The sequence below is a fragment of the Quercus lobata genome, chromosome 12 (assembly GCF_001633185.2).
Source record: "Quercus lobata isolate SW786 chromosome 12, ValleyOak3.0 Primary Assembly, whole genome shotgun sequence".
NCBI lineage: Eukaryota > Viridiplantae > Streptophyta > Magnoliopsida > Fagales > Fagaceae > Quercus > Quercus lobata.
Genome location: NC_044915.1, coordinates 14,604,864 through 14,630,777, shown reverse-complemented (window position 1 = coordinate 14,630,777; position 25,914 = coordinate 14,604,864). Strand labels below are relative to the sequence as shown.

General features: G+C 38.3%; 1 protein-coding gene across 1 annotated transcript; it reads right to left on the bottom strand.

Moving 5' to 3' along the window:
• Nucleotides 1-16,214: 16,214 nt before the first annotated feature.
• On the bottom strand, nucleotides 16,215-18,499 carry LOC115972591 (flavonoid 3'-monooxygenase-like). Its single transcript, XM_031092920.1, has 2 exons — nucleotides 17,336-18,499; nucleotides 16,215-16,939 (listed from the first exon to the last, which is right to left on the bottom strand). The coding sequence occupies exons 1-2, from the start codon at nucleotides 18,299-18,301 to the stop codon at nucleotides 16,310-16,312; spliced, it is 1,596 nt and encodes a 531-aa protein (XP_030948780.1). The 5' UTR covers nucleotides 18,302-18,499; the 3' UTR covers nucleotides 16,215-16,309.
• Nucleotides 18,500-25,914: the final 7,415 nt, after the last annotated feature.

The following is a 25,914-nucleotide window of genomic DNA, read 5'->3' as shown; positions in this document are numbered from 1 at the left end:
AGGACATTAGTGTAGGACTTTTCTTGTTGTCGTTTTGTTTTGTCTTTCATTTCCTTAGATTTTGTTAACGTTTGTAAGATGACACATCTCGGAGCTTAATGAATGACATAATTTATGCTTTGAATCTTGTTTTACTGCTTCCATTTTTGCCTTCATTATGAATGAATTTTGACTATGTTACTAGATTTCCAAGGATAAATCATTACTCGTAGTTTAAGCAATACGGCTAAGTATGAATCAAAGAATAGCGGTTAATTTCCCCCTAGTCTGTGGTCTGAGGAGCTACGCAGGACTTGGGTTTTGTTTAACACTTAGATAAGAATTGCGTGGTGGTTAATTTCCCCCTAGCCTGTGGTTCGAGGAGCTACGTAGGACTTGGGTTCTGTTTAACACTTAGATAGGAATTGTGTGGTGGTTAATTTCCCCCTAGCCTATGGTCCGAGGAGTCATGCAGAACTTGGGTTTTGTTTAACACTTAGATAAGAATTGCGTAGTGGTTAATTTCCCCCTAGCCTGTGGTCCGAGGAGCCACGTACGACTTGGGTTCTGTTTAACACTTAGATAAGAACTGCATGGTGGTTAATTTCCTGTAGCCTGTGGTTCGAGGAGCCACGCAGGACTTGGGTTCTGTTTAACACTTAGATAAGAACTACGTGGTGGTTAATTTCCCCCTAGCCTGTGGTTCGAGGAGCCACGCAGGACTTGGATTCTGTTTAACACTTAGATAAGAATTGCGTGGTGGTTAATTTCCCCCTAGCCTGTGGGCCGAGGAGCCACGCGGGACTTGGGTTTTGTTTAATACTTAGATAAAAACTATGTGGTGGTTAATTTTCCCCTAGCCTGCGGTCCGGGGAGCCACATAAGACTTGGGTTTTGTTTAACACTTAGATAAGAACTGCGTGGTGGTTAATTTCCCCTTAGCCTGTGTTCCGAGGAGCCATGCAAGACTTGGGTTCTATTTAACAGTTAGGTAAGAATTCACAATGGGTAGTACCAAGAATATGAACTTTCATTAATAATAATACCTTTTCAGGTTATTTACATTCCAAGGACGTGGTACTACATGTTCATCCAAATCTTCTAAAAAGTAGGCCCCTATGCCGGCCACCGAGGTGATACGATATGACCCTTCCCAATTTGGTCTGAGCTTTCCCCACACGGGATTTTTTGCAATGCCTAGAACTTTTCTTAATACCAGATCCCTAAGTGCTAGTGGCCTTAGTTTCACCTTTGGCATCATAACCTTGCTTAAAATTGTGTTGGTAGTAGGCGAGTTAAACCATTGCTCTTTCCCTTCTTTCCTCGATGAGGTCTAAGCTTTTTTCCAACAGCTCGTTGTTTACATTAGGACAAAATGTGTTGGTCTTCAGTGTTGGGAAGTTTGTTTCTAGAGGAATGACAACCTCAACTCCATAGGTCATCGAAAAGGGGGTCTCCCCTGTGGATCTGCGCGGCGTGGTGCGGTACATCCACAAGACATGGGGCAATTCTTTTACCCATCTTGCTTTTGCGTCATATAATCTCTTCTTCAGCCTATTTACTATGACTTTGTTGACGGCTTCAACTTGCCCATTCCCTTGTGGGTAAGCCAGTGTGGAGTATCTACTCGTAATTCCCAACTCGCTGCAATACCTTCTGAAAGCTTTACTATCGAACTAGAGACTGTTGTCCGAGATTAGGGTGTAAGGGACTCCAAACTTGGTGACGATGTTTTTCCAAATAAATTTCTTGGCATCTACGTCTCTAATATTTGCCAGTGGCTCGGCTTCGACCCATTTTGTGAAATAATCAGTGTCGACGAGAAGGAACCTTTTGTTCCCCACTGCTTTAGGAAATGGTCCTAGGATATCCAGGCCCCACTGCGCGAATGGCTAAGGGTTGGACCGCGGATTGAGGGTCCCGCATGGCTGATGTATATTTGGGGCGAACCTCTGGCATTGGTCGCACTTCTTCACGTATTTGTGCGCCTCTTTCTGCATGCTCGGCCACCAATAACCTTGGGTTATGGCCCTATGGGACAAGGATCTACCCCCTGTAGGGCTCCCATAAATTCCTTCGTTCAATTCCTCTAGGATAAGCTCCGTGGCATCTGCGTGTACGCACAGCAAGTACGATCTTGAAAATGAGCGCTTATACAGTTTCAAGTCCTCGGACAGTCAGAATCGAGAAGCCTTTCTTCTAATCTTGTTGGCCTCACTCTGCTCTTCGAGTAAAGCGTCCTCCTTTAAAAACAGTATTAGAGGATCCATTCAGCTAGGCCCTGCCCTGACGTTGTGAACATGCATCAACTCGGCCTTCACCACCGAGGGCCTGTGTAGATCTTCCACCAGTATAACTTGAGGTAGGCATTGCACCGAGGAGGTGACTAGCATGGTAGGAGAATCAGCATGGGTGTTTCCACTCCTGGATACATGCATTAGGCTAAAGGGTTTAAAACGTGTCCGCAAGCGCTTAGCTTGGACCAAATACACTTGCATTCTTTCATCCCTTGCCTCCAATTCCCCATTTACTTGTCCTACAACAAGCCTTGAGTCCGAAAACATGTTTATGGATTTCCCGCCTAGTTTCTTGACCATAGACATTCCTTCTAACAGGGCCTCATATTCTGCCTCGTTATTCGTGGCCGAAAAACCCAGCTTTAGTGATTTCTCAATGGTAATCACCTCGGGGGAAATCAGGATGAGCCCCACCCTAGAGCCCTTTTGATTTGCTACGCCGTCAACGTATGCTTTCCAACAAGTAGGCCCTTGTTGAGAGACTGTGTCAACCAGTTTTTCATCTATGCTTGGTACCCCTCCCCCTTCTTCTGGTGAGGGTTCAACAAACTCAACTACCAGATCTGCGACGACTTGGCCCTTCACAGCGCTGCGAGGCATATATCTAATGTCGAAGGCGCTAAGAATGGTCCCCCACTTAGCTATTCTCCCTGTGTAATCGGCACTTTGGAGTATTGACCTGAGCGGGAGTTGGGTTAGTACAACAACGGTGTGCACCTGTAAATAATGGGGGAGCTTTCGCGTGGCTTGTATGATTGCCAGGATGGCCTTTTCCAGGGGGAGGTAACGGATCTCTGCCTCATGAAATGACTTGCTCACATAGTAGACAGGCCGTTGTATGCCATTGTCCACCCAGATCAGCACCAAGCTCACTGCGTGAGGGGCCACGACAATATAGGTGAATAAAACCTCGTCAGCTTCAGGACTGGACATGATTGGTGGCAGAGACAGATACTCTTTGAGCTATTGGAAGGCTAGGGTGCATTCTTCAGTTCATTTGAACCCTTTCCACTTGTTTAATAAGAGAAAGAAAGGCCTACACCTATCCGCTGAACGAGAGATAAAACGGTTCAAGGCGGCAATCATGACGGTGAGCTTTTGGACCTCCTTGGGGTTCCGAGGAGGCTGCATGATGTGGATAGCTCTAATCTGGTCGATGCTGACTTCAATACCTCTATGGGTCACCATATAACCTAAGAGTTTCCCTGATCCCACTCCGAACGAACATTAAGATGCATTCAGGCACAACCTGTACTTTCTCAGGATTTCAAAGATATCGTCGAGGTCCCTCAAGTGATCGGACACCAACTTACTCTTCACCACCATGTCATCTATATAGACTTCGATGCTCTTGCCCATCTGTAGTTCAAACATCCTGATCATCATCTTCTGGTAGGTGGGCCCGGCATTCTTCAAGCCAAAAGGCATTACCTTATAGTGGTAGTTTCCAACGGGGGTGACAAAAGCCGTCTTTTCTTGGTTGTCGGTGGCCAGGGGTATTTGATGGTATCCTTGAAAGGCATCTAAGAAGCTCATTCGAGGGTGTCCCACAGTCGAATCCACCAATCAATCTATCCGAGGCATAGGAAAAGGATCCTTTAGGCAGGCCTTATTCAGGTCTGTATAGTCCATGTAGACTCACAATTTTCCACTCTTCTTCTTCACCACAACTGTATTGGCCAGCCACTCAGGGTATAAAACGTCTTTGATAGCCCCTACTTTCTTTAATTTCATCACCTCCTCCCTCACCGCATTCGCATGCTCTTTCGACGGTCGCCGAGGAGGTTGTTTCTTAGGCGTAACGGTTGGACTAACATTAAGATGATGGCAAATGAAATTCGAATCGACCCCCAGAGCCTCGTAGGCATCCCATGCAAACACGTCTACATTCTCTCTGAGAAAATCAATCAGCTTTTCCTTCTCTTGGGGTGGCAGTTCCGAGCCGACCTGAAAAAATCTTTCTGGATCGGAGCCCACAAGAAATTTTTCCAAATCCTCATAACTTGCCTCCTCGGTGGGTCCCTTAACACCCAGGGCTGGGGTTGTTAATTGTTATAAGCCATTCTTGGCAGAGGTAGAGGGCTCAGTTCTCGGTCGTCGCGAGATGGCGAACACCATGCATTGCCAGGCCATGGCTTGGTCCCTTATCACTTCTTTGACCTGACCCTCCGACGGGTACTTCACCTTTTAGTGTAAGGTTGAGGATACAGCTCCTAGGGCATGAAGCCACTGTCTGGCTACAATGGCGGTGTAGGGCGAATATGCGTCCACCACTATGAAGTCCACCTCCACTATGTCCGAGCTTGTTTGTATAGGCAGCCTAATATAGCCTTTCGGAGTAACATTTTTCCTTCGAAACTTACCAAAGGGGAGTCATATGCTGTCAGGTCTTCTGGTCTCAACTTCAACCCCTTGTACAAGTCAGGGTACATTACCTCCATGGCACTGCCCTGATCAACTAGTACCCTATTCACGTCATATCCCTCAATCCTGAGCGTGACGACTAGAGCATCGTCATGGGACTGGATGGTTCTAACTTTATCCTCATTCGAGAATCTGAGTATGGGCGAGGCCATCCCTTTAGCCCTCTTAGACTCACGGTCGTCAATTTCAACGGGGAGTCAAGCCACTGACATCACTCTGAAAGGATGGGAGCCGGTTCTTCTTGGAGCGACAAGAATGACATTTATCGTGCCAAAGGCAGTCTCAAGGTGCTTTTCCTTACCTCGACGCTCGTCTGCTCTTGTCGTCCAGCTTGATGATGCAAGAGATGTCTCAGCTTTCCCTCTCATACTAGTCGGTCTAAGTAGTTTTTCAGGTTTCTGCAGTCATCAGTGGTCTGCCCCTATTTTTGGTGGTATTCGTAGTATAGGCTCTGGTTACGTTTCGCGGGGTCGCCTGCCATCCTACTTGGCCATTGAAAGAACGGTTCATTCTTGACTTTCTCTAAGATCTTATGTAATGGTTCTCGAAACACAGCTTGGATTGCTTGTGCCCCGGTGGATCCAGACTACTCCGAGTAATCCCTTCTCGGCCGGCTATTGTTACTAAATCGGTCCGACCTGAAGTCCCTCCTCTCCTGAGGGACAACCTTCGCTTTACCCTTTCCCATATATTGGTCCTCTTCGACCCTCTTGTACTTGTCGATTCAGTCCATGAGCTGGCGCATGCTGGTGACCGGTTTCCCAGTCAGGGACTTCCTTAAACCATGCTTTGTCGGCAGGCCTTTCTTGAAGAAGCTGATAGAGACGTCATCATAATTTCCCTCTATCTCATTATACATCTCCCAATACCTATCCGAGTAGGCCTTCAGGGTCTCTCCTTCTCACATGGACAAGGACAAGAGGGAATCTAAGGGTCGAGGAACCCTGCTGCTCGTTATGAAGCGAGAGCCGAAAGCCTGGGTTAGCTGCTTAAAAGAATTTATGGAGTTTGGTTTGAGGTTGTCAAACCATCTCATCGCCATGGGTCCTAGATTGGACGGAAACACTTTACACATCAACACCTCATCTCTGGAATGGACGGCCATCCTCTGGTTAAATTGGCTTACGTGCTCTACGAGGTCCGTTCGACCATTATATATGGCGAAAATGGGTTAGTGGAACCACCGAGGAAGTTCAGCCCCCTCTATCCTGCGTGTGACGGGTGACTGAGAGATACGGTCCAGGGCCTTACTCATGGAGTCGTTTGCTAGGCCTTTGTAAGACGGACTTTTGTGGCCGCGTTTGTGAGGTTGCTCTTCCTCATAAGAGAAGGTTTCACTTGGTGGGGTTCTCAACCTTCGCCTGTACTCATTGTCTTCCTCATCGCTGGTGTCTGGACTGAGGGAAGGACGCCTTCGTTACGCTCGGCGCAACTTCCTCTTTAGGTTGTCGGTCTCTTGACGTAGAGCCCTATTATCGTCTCGCTTTTAGGATGCATGACCTTTCCCTTTCGAGCAACTTCTGCTCATGTGGGAGGTATTTACGCTACCCTCTCATCGCTCTTCTTGATCTCTTTCCTGTTCGAGGTTTAGAAAGTTGTCCTGCCGTTGGGAGTCTGCGGGTCTCGTTTGGCGTAAACCTGATCCTTCCATTTCTAACGGTCTCACTTGCTGAGGCACAAGTTCCTTCCCATAGATGGTGACAATTGTAGGGTCACAATTTAGAGCCCAAACCCAACAGGTATGGGGTTCTGGTCCAAAGAGCCCCGAAACAATGAATTTATAAAGAGTGGGTTATAGAACTAGGCCTTAACGAAGTGTACTCTAGCTAAAATTGGGCCATACAACAATTGAAAGTAAGAAAATCCCCTTCACGTCCATAGATTCTTAGTCCGAGGAGACGAGAGGAACATACACGGGTCCCTGTTCAAAGACTAATGGTTCTTACATTGTTCTTCTGTTTTAGTTCCCTTTTTTCTCCATCCCCCTCTTCATGGGGACTCCCCTTTCTTATAAAGTCTTCTTGAAGTCATCAGGACCTTACACTTGTTGATCATCTAGACCCTCACTTGACTGCCTGTCCCATCGGACATCCCTCCTATCTTTCTGTGAGTTGTGGTAGTCAAGGCAGCACTGTTCACAAGTTCTCTCCACATTAATGCGGCCAGAAAAGTAGCTACAATGCATTTAATATGGTAGCTGCAGCCTCTCCTGGGACACCCTACGCCTCCTTCCTTCCTACGGGCTTGTGGGACTTATCCTTGTTACTAATGCTCGTTGGGGTGGGTCCTTTTGGCAAGCAGAGTGCACGTTTGAGCCACATTTGTTACGTTCGAGGAGACATTTCTCCTCGGACCGCCTTCTAAACATCTTCAGGCCCACAAGAACTGGGCCGGGAGCCCTTTTGGTACCTACGTCTTCTCCTCGGACGTGGTCAATCTTACCATACGGGACCTAAGGCCCATTGTATGATCTTGGGCCTTTACCCCTACAAAACCCATAAACTCAGTAAACAAACTAATCTCCAAAAAATGCAAACCTAGAAATTTTCTTGAGAAATAAACACAAAAAAACCTAGAAAATTCCTAGTGGACTGCATTGCTTTTCCCTAAAGATCTCCACAACAATGCCACACCCCAAAATCTCATGGTTTTTCTTGCTCTTCTTCCTTAAGACCCATGGTTGAAAACCCATCTTCCCCACAAACCCATGGCTGAAGACCTATGGCCACACCACGCCAATTTGAGCCCAAATCAAAACCCAACCACTGATCTCCACCTCTCCACAACCACCACTAAGAATCTAAACCCCTCTCCACCCTCACTTCCAATCTCCACCTCCACTATTGATCTACAACCACCGGTTTGAGCCTAGATCAAACCCACAACCACCTATCTCCATCTCCACCACCACATATTTGAACTCAATTATATCTATGTTTTCACACACATAGATCATGATTCATGAAAGAATGGTTACTACTTACTTGGGGCATGAAGAAGGCTGTGGAGAGTAAAGAAACCATGCTCCCCATCCCTCCTTTTAGCCAGTGCTGGGAACTCCTTTACACTGAGCTTCCAATACCTAGAGGAAGTTTCACTTCTTAATGCCGAAAAGGCTAAAGATCTTTTTTATGTGCATATTTTTATGAGGATAAAACAAATACTCACCTTTTCTTTAGGGCAAGATTTAGATACAGTATTTTGGTACTGTTTCGTAGGTTCATCTCTTAAAATTCTGCCACGTGGATTTTTTCTCATGGGATGAAAGTGTATTTTTTAGTTAAGTAGTCATATGATTGAGTATTAAGAGGGGAACCTAAGGAATAACACTTAAGGTACTATATCTAAGTTTTGTCCCAAATGTTATTATTAAGTGCATTTGTCAATTTTATAGATCCAATATTTATTATATATATAATAAATAGGCAAATATTCTATGTTAAAGATCTGTTTTATTTTATAAATTATTAATCTTCAATAATATACAATCTGTACGTTTTTAGACCCCTCAAAACACAATTGGATTAACTTAGTTAATTAGCCAAGTGATTACTTAGTCCAAATTTCAGATCTAGGTTAACACACAATCATATAATCATATCAATGTAAATTGCGGAATATAAAAACCACAAAGATATGATGACTCAGGAAACCACACCGGTAAAAACCTGGAGAGGATTTAACCTAGTTATCCTCAAGGTAAACTTGAATCCACTATGAAAGAATCAAAGTTTTACAATAGCAACTTAGACCACTAACATCCTATTGCTACCCACTAGTAGAAAACTTACTGACACGACCACGTGACAGCTACTAGACTACGGACTCCTTATTTCTTGGATTATGTAGCAAGTACAAGCACTCCTGCTTGTGTATCTTTAAGCTTTTATTGCAGCGACTGAATGATCATCAAGCTTTCAATGAAATCTCCTTCTTGATAATCCTAAGCATGTGTGAAGGCAACCAATTCTCAGATCTCACAAGAGATTCACACACACAGCAAAATAGAGCAACCAAAAAACGTGGCTAGGGTTTCCCTTTTATAGTTAGGGAAAAACATAAAACCCTACACGTCATATGGGTTTAGGGCTGAGTTGGAAATTCTGCAGAAAAACCAGTCTGCTCGACTTTCGATCGGTCGAGCCTAATTCTCGATCAATCAAGCCAGACTAAATTGCACAATGAATTCTGCAGCAGCTCGATTCCAACTTTACATAAAACACATACTTTGAGCAAGTCTAAACAAGACTATAAAACCTGTTTTGATCATGATTTTCCAACAATACAAATTAGAGTTCTAATACATTAGTTCCTAAGTACTTAGAACCTAACAAACTCCCCCTTTGGTAATCCATGACAAAACACAAACACAATGCTCAAAGTTACAAGTAAAAGCCCTTTACAAAAATAATGCCCATTACATAATAATTCAACCTAACTACTATCCATCAGTTGCAAGTGTAGACAGCAACATGACTGAATCAACCTGTATATTTCCTGAAATACTTAACAAAAGCATAAACGCATGTGTGGAAAATACAAGTAAAACAAAACCAAATTCTTGACTTCACAACACACAAAACAAAGACATATATCATGAATAACTCATAAATATAAATCAATGAGCAGTGAAACAAGAAACATATAAACAAAAACAACGTATCTCCCCTTATTAAAAAAATACATCAAAAGCCAAAAAAAAAAAAAAATGTAAAAACACAGTGAAGTACCTAGATTCAATCTAAATAACTCCACAAGCTCCAACATACAAAATCTCTCCCTAAAACAAAAATCTCCTCTACAAACACAAGTATACTCCCCTTTTTGTGACGAAATGCCAAAGGACACTCAGAATCCATCATCAAAAGGAGGTGGCGAAGGTGAACGTTGAAGATGCTCCAAATCAGCTCTCAAAGCACGGATCTCATCAAGCATGTCCACCAAAATCTAACCTTGAGCCTCCTGAACGGTTATGACAATCTCCTCTAAACCTAAAAACAACAAAATCTTATGAATGAAAACAGGATGAAAAAGAGCATAAGCGCCAGAGGAACTCTTATGAACTTCGTTCAAAGAATGAAGAAAAAGATGAGGAAAACTAATAGAAGCATCCGTAACAAGAGCATACAAAAATCCACATCGCTCTAAAGGAATGGTATGTAGATGAGAGATAGGCCACAAGGAATGACACGATATCCTAAAGAAAAGATAGGTAGTCTTAGTGAGCTCAGCAAAAGTGATTCGAGGATCAGAACCCCACCGGATAAAAGTACCAGTGATGTAAGACATGATGTCGTCTAGGGGAGGAGACTCATCATATGGATAAACAGGGTTTGGGAACATGGGTACCCCAAGAGCATCAGCCACTACACGAGGAGTAATGGTGAACTCTACATCTCATATCCAATTCTTGACTAAAGTGTTGGAATCATAGACGTGGATAGAGAGATTCGAGTAGAACTCTTTAATCAGGGTAGCACGAGGAGGATAATCAATATCCAAAAGTGGCAACCAGCCCCGACGCTCAAAGTTTGCCCTAATGGTAGGATCTAGCTCATCTAACAGAACCTTACACTCAGCCTAAATTTTTCTCTTAAGGTTTAGTGTCTCATACAACTCTTGACATTTTTCACTCTGAAACACAGTGCCTAGAGAGGGAGCAGAAGAAGAGGAAGATGTCCTATGGGCTCTAGTCTTCCTAGGCATGGTGCTAGGGTAAGGACAAAGACACAAAAAAAAAAAAAAAAAAAAAAAAAAAAAAAAAAAAAACGAAAATACCTAGGGCAGACTGCAAGTTAGCACAAAAAAAAAAAAATATAGAAATAACAATCTATATGATGCATGAACAGATAAATGTTATGATGCATGCTATAATGCAGTGATAACAAGTTTAATTCAAGTTTAGAATCACAAAATTGGCTTGAACGTAGAGTTTATAACAAAAACCCCAAATCTTGAAAAACCACTTGTTCAATTTGTAATAAATTGACCAATTAATCATCACACAAGTTAGAAAACAGTTTATAATGATCAAATTAATCAATCCAACAAGCCAATTTCATCAATTAAACTCAATTTGAACAAAATCCCCAAATCGGGTAGTTTCAAGCCTTAGAATTTTCAATTTCTTACAATACATCAAATTGATCAAATTAAACACCAAAGATCATGTTTATAACATCCCCTAACAAAAACCCATCGATCAATTGTGAAAGAAAAAGCTTAATTCATCAAAAACCCCAAAATTGCATAGGTTTGAAAATCCCCAAAGAATGCATGATTTGATGCATAAAAAGTGAAAATAAATGCAAAATGAAGGGTATAAAGGTCTTACCGGCCTTAGGAGAGAGAAACCTTGCAAAAAAAAAAGGAGGAAAACGACAAAAAAGTGGATTGGAGCCTTGACCGAGTCGTATAGAGAGAGAAAAAGACGAAAACTTTTGAAAAAGTGAGTTTGAACACGTGAAGAATAGTTTTTAAAAAATTCTCTCCATAATTTTCAATCGATTGAAAAATAGATTCAATCGGTTGAAAATGCTTCGATTGATCCAACACCAATCGAGCACCGATCGAAACAGACAGAGACTTACAAACATTTTTAATTGCAATTTCGATCGGTCGAAAAACAATTTGATCAGTCAAAATTCTGGAAAAATTAGTTTTTTGAAAAACAAAGCAAAATAATGCAGAAACTCCTTAAAGCATTGAATTTTATGAATTTCATGCATGAGTATGAGATGAAATGCCTTTCAAAAATACATGTTTTGAACTCCGTTTTCCCAAAATTAAGATTTTCAATCCATTCTCTTAAAATCTCAACCATCAAATATGTTTTGCAAAAACTCAAGGAATTTTCAAACTTGGTTGGTCAAACCAAAAACACACACAATAACATGTACAAAATTTAGCAAAGAGTAACTTGTGTAGTGTGTGCAACTAGCAAAAACTTGAGATACATGTGAGGTGATATGTGAATAGAAATCAAACACAAATTTTACAAAATTCATCACATAGAGTTTGAAAGAGATTGTCACCTAAAGAGTTATATCATATAACTCCCACATCTCTTAGATCATATGCTTGCAATTATGTAAGTTTCTTAATTTGCCTCATATTGTACACACAAATTTTAATTTAGCAGAAACTTATTAAAATAGCCAGGACAATGTATACACCAATTTTATTTGATTAATTTAATTAAAGTCCAATAATGTACATACCAATTTTATTTGATTGATTTAATTAAAGTCCAATAATTTACACACCAATTTTAGCATTTAAACCAAGACTACACCTTATGTTATTTTTGTGTATGTACTACACTTTCTCGAGCACAAAATCTTACGATATGCACTAAGGTGTTCATGATTGGCTAGTGAACAGTGGTGAGATGGTTATTTATGCCTTTCTCCAAAGGTTCAAGTCCGACAGTCAAAGACATGTAACTTCAAGATCAAGATCATGTGATCAAACTATAAATATCTTCCCACACAACATGTACTACAAAGCTTCAACTAGTAAAGTGCAATAAATAAGCTCATCCCAGCTAAACAAGGTACAAAGACATGTTATGTGAAAATAAATTGACCAACCTTGTTCTCAATGCCAAGAAAATAAATGCAAAACACAATTTGCTTCCCTTTTTCCTTTTTATATTTTATTTATTTTGAAAAGTAGAAACAAAAACAATCCTAGAATGAAATGCATGAATGTTATGCAATGCAAATCCTAGAAACAAAAAGAAAACAAAAAAAAAAAAAAAAAAAAAAAAAAAAAAAAAACAATGGTCACAAAGGGTAGAGCAATGAAGCACAAGGACCATGTCAGAAAGACTCAATTTGATTGAGCCTTTTGCATCCAAAACTTTTTAGATGCACCTCGAGCATTGGAGTTCTTATTCACATGAGAATGATTACCAATTCCAAGATTGGAATAAAGGTTTAGAGCCTTTACCAATTCACCAATAAGTATCATAGGATCTTATGCTTGAGGCACAGGTACTTTTGGTTTATTTGCTCTCTTAGCAGATTGCAGCTTGAAACAGTTCGGACGAATGTGCCTAGACTTTCCACAAAAATGACAAACCCATGCAGGCTTATCATGTGTCTTACTCTTAGGAGGGTTAGAAGCCTTATGTTTAGATTCATGAAGATCAACCCTAATCTTCCTAGGACGTGTAACTTCTACAAATTTAGCCTCACTCACAGAGGGTTTGACAACCTCACTCACATGGGGTTCCGAAGAAGAAGAATGAACAAATTTTGTGGAATGGGGTGCAAGCACAGAGATGCTTTCTACAAAACCTAAGCCAGTTTTGTCAGAGGGAGACTTTTGAACATTCAACAAGTGATCAAGTTTGGAGCTTGCAGACCTATCAGTTTGTTCTCTAGCAACAGATAATTCATGTTCCAAATTCTTAATTTTTTTCAAGTAAAAGCATGTTCTCAAACTTTACATTATTCAAAAGTTCAATAGCATCAAACAAATTCACAAGCAAATTTTTCTTATCAAGCTCAAGAGATGCAATTTTCTTCAAGCCTAATTCAACACTTATAGCATCTTTTGCAGTAACTTTGCAAAATTTATTGTAGGCTTCTTAAAGATCTGCATCCTCAGAAAGTTCCCCATCAGAAGGGTTCTCTTCAACAGACAAGCTTTCATTGACTACAGCAATAGCAGTTAAAGCAATGAAATTTCCATCCTTGTCACACCCAGACTCATCATCAGAAACTTCATCATCACTAAGGGTTACAGTCATAGCCTTACCCTTAGACCTCAAGTATGTAGGACATTCAGATTTCATATGACCATACCCTTGACATCCAAAGCATTGAGGACCCATAGAATTATTAGAATATTGACTTACTTTTTCTCTAGGTTTTTCATTGTTGTTAACCTTAGTGAGATCATTCTTCTTAAAGTTTCTAGGTTCAGCAGTGTTCGTACCTCTTGCCTTTCTATTGTTGTTTCTAAGGAAATTCCTAAAGTTCTTGGCAAGGTAAGCAATCTCTGTAGTAGAGAGCTCATCATCAAATCCACCAACATTAACATCATTAATTGACTTAAGTGCCATTAATTTGAATTTGCTAGTTTTGGATAGGTCCAACTCATAAGACTGAAGAGATCCTACAAGTTCATCAATAGGAATGGAGTCCAAATCCTTGCTCTTAATGATGGCAGTCACTTTGGGTCTAAAATTTTCATTTAAAGATCTGAGAATCTTTCTAACAATTTTAGGTTGATCATAGATTTCTCCCAGATTATAAGTAGAATTAACAATATCATTAAGCTTAATATAGAATTCATCAAAAGATTCATCATCAGATATCCTAATACTTTCAAATCTAGTTGTTAATTGTTGTAACTTATTGATTTTAACTGCCTTAGTGCCTTCATGCATAGTCTGGCGGATATTCCAAGCAGTGTGAGCAATCTTAACATTAGAGATTCTCTTAAATTTCTCCATAGAAACAGCATTAAAAATAGCATTCATAACTTTGCTATTAAAAGCGGCTGCTTCTTTCTGAGAAGTTTGCCACTCACTCACAGGAGTAGTGAGCTTCTCCCATCCGTATTCAACGGGGTTTCAGACTCTCTCATCAATAGATTTCAGGAATGCTTTCATCCTTACTTTCCAATAAGCATAATTATTCCCATCAAAGTGAGGAGGAATAACCACAAAGTGTCCGTGTTCCATGACAACAGGGGTTAAGGATTAGCTCAGAGATCAAAAGATCTATAACAAGAGAGCTACCTGCTCTGATACCACTTATACGTTTTTAGACCCCTTAAAACACAATTGGATTAACCTAGTTAATTAGCCAAGTGATTACTTAGTCCAAATTTCAGATTTAGGTTAACACACAATCATATAATCATATCAATGTAAAGAGCGGAATATAAAGAACACAAAGATATGATGACTTAGGAAACCATACCGGTAAAAACCTGGGGATGATTTAACCTAGTTATCCTCAAATTAAACTTGAATCCACTATGAAAGAATCGAAGTTTTACAATAGCGAATTAGACCACTAACATCCTATTGCTACCCACCAGTAGAAAACTTACTAATACGATCACGGGATAGCTCCGAGACCACGGACTCCTTCCTTCTTGGATTTTGCAGCAAGTACAAGCACTCCTGCTTATGTATCTTTAAGCTTTTATTGTAGCAAGTAAATGATCATCAAGCTCTCAATGAAATCTCATTCTTGATAATCCTAAGTATGTGTGAAGGCAACCACCTCTCAGATCTCACAAGAGATTCATACACACAGCAAAATAGACCAACCTCAAAAACGTGGCTAGGGTTTCCCTTTTATACCTAAGGCAAACACGTCATGTGGGCTTAGGGCTGAGTTGGAAATTCTGCAGAAAAAACATTTTGCCCGACTTTCGATCGGTCGAGCCTAATTCTCGATCGATTGAGCTAAACCGGATTGCACAATGAATTCTATAGTAGCTCGATTCCAACTTTACATAAAACACATACTTTGAGCAAGTCTAAACAAGACTATAAAACCTATTTTGATCATGGTTTGCCAACAATACAAATTAGAGTTCTAATACATTAATTCCTAAGTACTTAGAACCTAACACAATCTTATCTTATAGTGACGTCCACTGATCATCTAATGGATTTGAGCTGCCTTAAAAGCCAAGTCATCACTTATTATCATAGTCTTTGAGCTGCCATTAAAGGTAAGGATCCAGTCACTTATTATTACAGTATTTCTGTTCGTTTGAAAGTTACTTATTTTTTATAATTTATTTTTATAACGTGAGACAAAAAGATAAAAGTTATTTATTTTTTTTCTTCTAATTATTTAAAATAAAATTGAGACAAAAATTAATTTGAGACCGCAGTAGATAATTTAAGCAAAAAAAAAAAAAAAAAAAAAAAAAAAAAAAAAAAAAACTTTTTATAATCTATCAGCAGGATCACAATTTTTCCTTGTAAGTCGGGTTTCTCTCTTAACATCTCTTAACAACTACTGAGATATTTCTTCCTATGTCTTGACATTCCACATAGAGGGTAAGGCCGGAAGTGCCCGAGCACTATCTAAGTTTTTCCACCTAGTTAGAGGCCAAAGTGACCGGGGAATCTACCAAACTCATGTTTTCACCTATGCTTATATGTGCAAAGTTGATGCTTGAAAAGCTGTCCAGCAACATTTGTGTGATGGATCTCTAGGCTACCAAGCTTGCATTCTTCAGAATCTTCACACAGTAATACCTGTTACCATTTATTTTAGGTTTTACATGCGCTCTACGGCATCCAACTTTTTTTTAATGAAATTTTAGACTTGTGAACTGTTAACTTTTACATTCGCTCTACGACATCCACCTATTGTTTTTATGTGGTTTCATTTTTTTTTTGTTATCATATTTGTATAGAAAGAAAAAAAAAAACATATGTTCAAGAATATGAATTGTTGATCATGTTGGAAAGGCTAAACTTCAAGCACCCTTGCAAATCTCCACCCAAATGAATGCGTCTCATAGGCAATCAAGGACAAGCATATCAGCTTTATTTAGACTAGAAAAATAGAAACATCTTACATGACATGTTGACTTAAAAAAGAAAGTAACTACAATACAGAATTTTATTTTGTGTAGAGCTCAAAGTTGGATAACCTTGGTGTTGGAACAGCAACTGTTGGGTTCAATTTTTTGGTAACGATACCAAAATTGTCAGAAAATTCCAACTCTGTACCATGTGGCAATTTCCACTCAAATGAATGCAAGAGCGAAGCTAAGATGTACATCAGAGTTTTTTCTGCTAATGGAAGCCCTGCACATATTCTTCTCCCAGATCCAAATGGAATATAATTAAAACTGTTGCCAAAATAATCCAAATTGCTTGACTCATTTAGGAACCTTTCTGGTTGAAATTCCAATGGATTCTCCCAAATCTTTGGGTCCCTATGTATCGCCCAAACATTTAACCAAACCATACAACCTTTGGGTATGTAGTACCCACCAACAGTGCTAGATTGGCTTGGACAACGAGGCAGTAGGAGGGGAAGCGCGGGGTGCAAGCGGAACGTCTCTTTAATGACAGCATCTAAATAGTGTAATTTGGGAAAATGGGATTCTTCAACTAAGCTATCCAAACCCACAAATTCTGTTAACTCTTCATTGACTTTCCTCATTGCCTCTGGATGCTGCATCAGCTCTGCCATCACCCATTCCACCATGGTTGATGTGGTATCAGTTCCACCCACCAATATGTCCTGTTAAAAAGATAAATAAAGTACTCATTGGAAGTGGCAAGCAAAATATGAACCCAATGTTTTGATGTTTAAGAAAATTTATACTAGAAGTTCCACTAGGAAAAAAAAAAAAAAAAAAAAAAAAAAAAGAAAGAAAGAAAGAAAAGACGAGCTTTGTAGCTCAATGGGCACTTTCTAGTGTTTCCCACCTAGAAGTACCGTGTTCAAATCTCCCCTCTTATGTTGTTGTAACTATCAAATTATCAAAAACAATTGATACTGTATTTAGCAGTCCAATGACAGGACTCAAAATGGGGTGAGCTTAGTATAACAATGTATTAGCTAAATTACTGGATCCATCCTGGTCGCACACTAAATTAATGGAGCACAAGCCACAAAGCAGAAGGTTGGGCATACCATAAGCATGGCCTTCACTTGCCTCATGCTAATTGATGTTGCAGCACCATCTTGTTCCCTTAACTCCAAGAGAAGTTGCAAGAAGTCCTTCCTTTGTTCCATCTGTCCAGTCCCCTCATTTTTGCCTGTGTTAGAATTCATCCTTTTTTCAATGGCTGAATCAAGAATGCGCTCAATCCATTGCACAATCCTCTTTCCTTTTCTCTCAATCCCTTGTAAATCAAACATTGCAAGCCCTGGGAAAAAGTCCGAGACATTTGGTTTTCCCATTAGCACCATCTGTTCCCCCACTAATCTTTTAAACTCAGCTCCAATTTTAGTCCCTTCCTCTCCTTGTAGCGAGTCACCCCACACCATGTTCATGACCGCGTTTACTGCAGTCACAAATGCCAATAGCCCGAGATCTATGGGAGTGCCTATTTTGTCATACACATTTCTAATAGACTTTTTTACTTCTTCCCTTCGTAGGGTGTAAGAACCATCAAGATTTGAATTACTCAGCATTTCTCGCACAAAAATCTTACGCAACTTCTTCCAATCAGGACCATACGATGAAAATGCAATATCAGCTCCCCCATATGTGGCAACTCGTGCAGCTATGGGAGGGTCACGGTTGGCGAATATTCTGTCTTGGTCACGAACCACTTCTTTCACCAGTGATGGTGAACTTATCACGACACATAATTTTTGTCCAAGCCAAACCTTGTAGATAGGTCCATAGAGCCCTGCCAGTTCCTCAAATTTCCTATGAAGGTTGGTACCTAGAAAGGGAAGGTACCCAAGTAGTGGCAAGCCACGTGGACCTGGTGGCAATGGAGGCTTTCTTGATTTCTTGGCTGCCCATAAGAACCAGAACAACACCGCGAATATAGAGACTAAAGCAGTGAGATTTGCTCTAGAAAGTTCATCTTTGTCGTTGCTAGCACTCCACCACCGTGACCACGTGGCGGAAACTGTATTCAACATGTCAGCCTTTGTGAACGTAAAAAAGAAAATGCAAGAACTGAGAATAGGAAATTGATATCAAATATTGAAATGTTTAATGCAGAAGATCTGTGACTTCTTCGGGTATATATTTTGCACTTGATAGAGGAAATATATAATATGAAAAGGATTTTTGTGGCTATAGATTAAGATGATGAAATGACAATGATAATAGTGAAAAGCATGCAATCTTAGACAGTTTTGAAAACTTGGAAGTTTTGGAGCTTTTTTATAATAGGAAAACAGGGACGGACGGCCGAGGGGGACCGGCCCCACTGCGTCCATTATTATTTTTTTTTTTTAAGTTATAATATTTTTCATTTTTATAGTTAGGCTCCTTTCCAAAACATTAGGCCATCTTTTTTCACAATAAACCTAATTAGCATCACCTAAATAGCAACTATCAAACTAAAAAATTTAACAAAAGTAATAAAAATATTCACAATAGTAATTGTATTTTAGCCAAAAAAAAAACTATTTTACTACCAATGAACCAAAAAATCATGTGTGATTGGAAAAGTTAAAACTAAATTTTTTACAACTACAATATATTAGTATAAATACCAGTTAACTATAGCAAGTTATTAAAAATAAGATACAATATTTTATTAAGATTATATTTCTTCCTTTAAATAAAAAACTCAAATTTTCTCGCTTCTTTTATTATTTTAATAAATTATTTATATTATTTTAAATAAAATTATAAAAAAATAGAACATTTAATATTGGGTGTATTCTAGAGTGAGATGATAAAATAGAAAAGGTAATTTTTTGAGGTACTAAAATTTTTATCACCACTAATGTGAATGCTCTAACTTCAAATAATAATAATAATAATAATAATAATATAATAAAATCCTAGTGAGCTTAGTATTAAAAAAAAAAACAATAATTTTAAGTATTTATAATTTTTTAATACTATATAAATATATATATTTAAAATTTTATTTTTTTTTTTTTATACTCCGGCTACCACCATCTTAAAATCCTGAACCCGTCCATATTAGAGAAGATATCTTAAAATCCTGAATCCGTTTATATGAGAAAAGATCTTTTTTGGTTGTAAAGTGCTTTTTGGTTGACGCAAAGTGATGAAAGTTGATGTCAAAAACAACTCTTTTTGGCCTCAGAACTAAAATATTTTTCATTTAAGTTGACAGCTAATATATTACATTATTCGTGGCAATATCTTTGTGGACGCACAAGATCTATGAACTTGGAATTTTTTGTTCAGAAGATCTGAAACTTCTTGCGTATATTTCGTCCATGCTGAAAAAAAAAAAGAAAAAAAAAAGGCATTTAGTGGCTATAGATAAAGATAAGATTATCACAAAGATAATATTGAACCACGTGGAACAAAGAAATCCTATCAATTCAAGGAAAAACACCTATGCAAAAAATAAAATAAAATAAAATTCAAGGAAAAACGTAAATATCAACAAACTCCACAATTTTCTAGATTTTTTGAAATGTTTTAAAAATTTGGTCATTACGGACAAACATGTGAGTAAATAGTCATCTATCAATATGGACTACTGTAAACACATTCTGACAGTCAGTGGGAAAGATAGAAGCATATACCAAAAATGAGTCATTTTTTAGTAATGATATTTTCTAAAAAATGAATTATTTTTTAAAAATTATTTTTTATAAAATTATTTTATGTTTTAATGTTTGGTAGTAACTTTAAATGAGTTGAAAAATAATCTTCTAACTTTCCTTATTTAGCTTGTAACAGAGTTGTTTTCCAAAAAAATTTAATGAAAAATAATATCTAAAAATAAGACATACTTTTTATGTTGACCAAAAATAATTTCCCTTTGAGTCATAGTTTTCTATGTTACTAATCACTGAAAAATACGAAAAATCATAGAAAACAAACGGCACGTAAACCTTTTAATAATGGGAAACGGCAGGAGAGCCATTGCAAGTTGGGACCTTTTGTTTTCTTGCAGCTATTCTATGCGCGCTCCCAAGCGAGTTCCTTCCGCTTAAATTGCAAGGATTAATCTTTCCCCCCAAAAAAAAATTGCATAGATTAACCGACGCTACAATAAAAATGACTTCGACGCAAAATAATAATATTTTGTTGCTAAAAACGTGAATTTTTTGGTTGAGGCAAAGTGATGAAAGTTGATGTCATAAACAACTCTTTTGGCCTCAGAACTAATATCTTTTTCATTTAAGTTGACAGCTAATATATTACATTTTTAGTAGCAATATCTTCGTGGACGCACAAGATCTATGAACTTGGAATTTTTTGTTCATAAGATCTGAAACTTCTTGCATATATTTTGCCAATGCTGAATAATAATAATAATAATAATATCAAAAGCATTTAGTAGCTATAGATAAAGATAAGATTATCACAAAGATAATATTGAACCACGTGGAACAAAGAAATCCTATCAATTCAAGGAAAAACACCTATCCAAAAAAATAAAATAAAATAAAATTCAAGGAAAAACGTAAATATCAACCTACTCCACAATTTTCAAGATTTTTTGAAATGTTTTAAAATTTTGGTCATTATTGACAAATAAGTGAGTAAATAGTCGTTATTAGTATGGATGACTGTAAGCACATTCTGACCATTAGTGGGAAAGATGGAAACAGACACATTAAAGACAGAAATAAACTCCATTAAACCTTTTAATAATGGGGAAACGGCAGGAGAGCGGTTACAATGGCCTTAATGAACTGTCTGGGTGTTACAAACCCCTATTCACTGAGGGACTTCATTGCCATCAATGCCATAAATCACATAGGTGCAACGGGCAAACACATTAACTCAAGGCTAGGCTATATAAAGCCAACAAGCTTAGGTAAATACCCTAAGAGACATTCGATTACAAAGCATATACTAGAGTTTATCTAACTTAAGCATCGAAGAGTATTTGGCTAGTGCCACCCTGATGTCCTTTGTTACTATCCCTTGTTTTCTCAATAGGTACCAAAGTTCGTCCATTGGCACTAACGAGGTTGATTCGACAAGTCATTGTATCTATATCGATAAAGCTCCTTAAGACTGATGGAATCAGCTACGACAGCACCCCCAGATCTGGTGGTAATGACATAACAAATCCAAGCTTTAATCGGTAATGTGTAGGAGTTAATGAAACAGACTGAAGAGCGCGTCCTGAGAGCAGCAACAATTCCCTTCAATGATGCAATCGCAGTCGACATGATGAAAAAGTTAGCAGCCTCCAGAATAGCTGGGGTAGGGATGATTCTGAGCACATCGAGAAATCCGTGCATGGTAACAATCATATGATGAAGAGCCTGAGGAAGGAATTGGACAAGGTGAAGAACGCCATGAAGGGAAAGATGGCAATGAACCTTGATGGCATGCTCAAAAGAATAGACCCACCCTTCACTGCCAGCATTGTAGAATGCCCTTTGCCTCCAAAGTTTCGCCTCCCGCAATTGGAGTTCTATGACGGCACAAAAGACCCCCTTGACCATATAGGGGTTTTCAAGACAATTCTGAATCTCCAGCAAACCCCGGATGAAGTAATATGCAAGTCCCTTCCCGCCACACTCAGGGGAGCTGTTAGGGTGTGGTTCAATAAACTGCTAGCATCATCTATTGCAAACTTCAAATAGCTCAATGACTTGTTTGTCCGGCACTTCATTAGAGGTCAGCACTCACCACAAAAGGCCAACCTTTTACTTGCTGACTATAAGGCAGCAAGAAGGGGAGAGCTTGAGAGATTATGTGAAGCGTTTCAATAAAGCCGTTCTCAAGATTGATAAGGTTAACGTCCAGGTTATGATGATGACCTTTCAAGCTGGACTCAACAATCCTGATCTCGTCTTTTCATTAGGAAAGTCACCACCAATTTCTATGACAGATTTGCTATTTAAGGCTTAGAAGTACATGAATGCTCATGAACAAGATCCTAATGCAAATCAAGGATGAACCTGGCCTGAAGTGGCCAAAGCTGTTAAGCTTGTCCTCTAGGAAACGAGATCCAAAGACATACAGTCACTTCCACAGGAACATGGTTATTACATTGATGAATGTCGTAATTTGAAGGAACAAAATGAGGAATTGATCCAGAGGGGAAAACTGTGGAAGTTCGTCATGAGAGATCACCGGTCTCGACCAAGGATGGAAGACAAGTCTCATGATGACAATAGGGATGATGGACAAGATCATCCAAAGCAGGCAATGGGGGAAATAAGGATGATAATTGGCGGACTGGCATTTGAAGGATCATACATGTCCTTGAGGAGGGTGTATCAGAGACAGGTTAACAACATCCACATCAAGCATCCCTTTGCAAAGTACCATCGTTCGGACAATGATGACATAACTTTTTCTGAACGGGATGCTAACAGGGTCAAGCAGCCACATGAAGACCCCCTCATCATCATGTTGGAAATAGAAGGTTTTAACACGAGAAGGGTATTAGTTAACAATGGACGTTCAACGGACTTCATGTCCATGACGGCATACTAGCAGCTGAGGTTGGACCCTAAACGGCTTCGGCCTTTCAAGTCACCTTTGGTCAGTTTCAATAGAGACTGTATCTATCCAAAGGGCATCATTTCGCTATTAGTCATAGCAGGGACGCATCCAGCTCAAGTAACAAAGCAGGTGGATTTTCTGATCGTCGATTGTCCATTGTCATATAATGTAATCCTTGGATGGCCAACGCTAAATAAACTCAAAGCTGCAACCTCGACTTACTGCCTCAAAGTAAAGTTCCCAACCCCACATGGTATTGGAGAAATACGTGGAGACTAGCTATTAGCCTAGGAATGCTATCAAGCAATGTTAGGCTCAAAAGAAAATCACGCCAGGATGGTTGTGAGAGACCTCGACAAAAAAAAGTGTCCCTCAAAACAGAGATTCGGGTACCTTTTAGGGCACCTCTCTTTTTGGATAAGTGGTATGGAGTCGTTACTTATTTTTCTTTATACAAAAAAATAAGAAAAAATACTAATTACAAAATACATGACTGAATAGTTCCATTCATTGATTGAATAAAATTACATATTTGAAAGAAAATTAAAAAGTTACCTAGCTTTGGGTCCTAGTTACAATCTACCAAATATTTACATGGCTTGTTGTCCTAGTTACATTCTACCTAAAACAAATAAAGACAAGGCTAGATCTACTAAACCAAAAAACCTAAATCCGGAGGCTAGGTTACGGAATGGGAAGGTGTTAGGCACCCATTTCACCCAGACAAAGTCTGGCCTTCTAGACTTTTGTGACCAATGTACTTTCTTATGCATATCATGAATGATATGTTGAACATGTGAATGAAAAATTAAATCAAACAAATTTATTTACGAATGAAGTCTCTTCTTTGGTTTTTTTTTTTTTTTAAATTTTTTTTTTTTAAATTCAGTTCTGTTTTGTTATATTTAAAAAAAGTGACTTTTGATAACAAAAAATTAGATCTATTTTGTTATATGTTTTACAAAAAATGAAAAAGATTTTTTTTAAGAAGAGAGTTTCACTCATAGTCCAAATTTATGCAATCATGAATTAAAATAAACACAAACACAATAATACACAATCTCTTTCTTTATTTCAAAAATTTGCATGTACATTAAGAAAATCAGATTTGCATCTTAAGAAAGATGCAAATCAATTTTGATTTGAGAAAAATTTAGACCTGCATCTCATAAAGATGCAGATCTCTTTTTGTTTGAGAAAACTCAGATCTACATCTAAGGAAGATGTAGATCTGTTTTTATATTGAGAAAAACTCAAATCTACATCTTATAAAGATGCATATCTATTTTTTATATTGAGAAAAATTCAGATCTACATCTTATAAAGATGCAGATCTTTTATTTTATTTTATTTTTTTATTATAATATCGAGAAAAATTCAAATTTACATCTTATAAAGATGTAGATATGTTTTTATATTGAGAAAAATTCAAATCTACATCTTGCAAAGATGCAAATCTGTTTTGTTTTAAGAAAAATTCAGATCTACATCTTATAAAGATGCAGATATGTTTTTGTATTGAGAAAAATTCAAATCTACATCTTATAAAGATGCAGATCTGTTTTGTTTTAAGAAAAATAATTGCTCACATGCAAATTTATTGACATTCAAGAAAAAGATTATAACAATCACATAAAAAACAATCATGCTTTAACAAAACAACAATTTACAATTCATGTTATGGATATTTGAAAAAGAAAGTGATATAACATGCATCATCACATCACAAGAAAAAGGATGAAGGAAACAACCTCTTGCATGAGCACACTTTGTTCTTAAGAAGATGTTTTAGGGTTCAAAGAAATTTTTTCAATTTTCTTTGAAACCTAAAAACCCTAATTTTGCAGCAACACTCAGAGAGGGGATCAGAAAATATGGGTGGTTTGAGAGTAAAAAAACGTATACCTCTTAGAGCGTAAAAAAAAGGTGTTAAATTATGAGGTTCAATCTTTATTTATAGAGGCTAGAAGACTCTAAAAAATAGGTACTAACGATTAGGGTTTGAATCCAGATGCATTCTTTTGTGAAAAGATCAAAAAAGGTATACATAATCGTCACCCGAAGGCCGCTTCAAATGCACTTTCATGTTCAGGTGCCGTTTGGACTCCTCTTCTAGGGTTTTTTGGCCGATCCTTGTACCTAGATGCATTATCATCCTCCACCTATGATTTTTCATCTCTTTTTTGGATAATTCAAGATATTTAAGGACAATTATCTTGTAGATAAATACCCTAAAATAAATCTTGATAAAGTTCAAATTATCCATAGTTTTATTGTTATCCAATCATCCATTTTATTCCTATGCATGCATCCCTATTTTAAACATTAATTATCAACTAATCACAAAATTTTTAATTAATTTTAATTGTTTAGCTAATCAGAATTAATTTAAATTGATCATGTGTGGTCAATTCTACCTAGACACAATGCATGTTGACTGTGCAAATTTGATCATGCGATATCTTTCGATCCAATAGTCCGATTTGATAACCGAAGACACCGCTGCGACCATTAGAATCTCAAGATCATTTTTATGATATGTAATGAATGAATTAATGCATGTAATGCAAAGACAAATGATGCATGTCATGCAAGAACAAATTGATGCATATAATGCAATTATGATTTTTGGGGTACATGGATTGGTCATTCAAGTCATTCTCCTTGATTAAATTATGGGTGCAAAATTGAGTGTCTACAATAGTCGAGGAAGAGCCCGAAAAGATAGCTAAAGATCTGAAAGATGTAGAGTTTGTGAAGGGAGATCCTTCAAAAGTCACGAAAGTAGGTGGAGAACTTGATCCGCTAATAAAAGAGAAGATAGTGGAATTCCTGAAGAAGAACCTAGACATCTTCACCTGGACTCATGAGGATATGCTTGGTATTAACGACAAGGTGATAGAGCATTGATTGAATGTCGATCCAACAAAGAAGCCTGTCTAGCAAAAGAGGGTTTTCACCCCCGAAAGGAATAAGGCCGTCATGGAAGAAGTGGAGAAGCTTTTGACCGCTGGTTTTATCCAAGAAGTCTATTATCCCGTGTGGCTCGCCAATGTCGTCATAGTCAAGAAGTCCAATGGGAAATGGCAAATGTGCATCGAATTTATAGATCTCAACAACA

Bases quoted from the DNA above. Each gene is read 5' to 3' on its own strand.
- LOC115972591 (XM_031092920.1), bottom strand. From the start codon at position 18,301: ATGTTGAATACAGTTTCCGCCACGTGGTCACGGTGGTGGAGTGCTAGC. The intron at 16,940-17,335 runs GTATGCCCAACC...TCTTTTTAACAG, and splicing joins AAGTGAAGGCCATGCTTATG to GACATATTGGTGGGTGGAAC.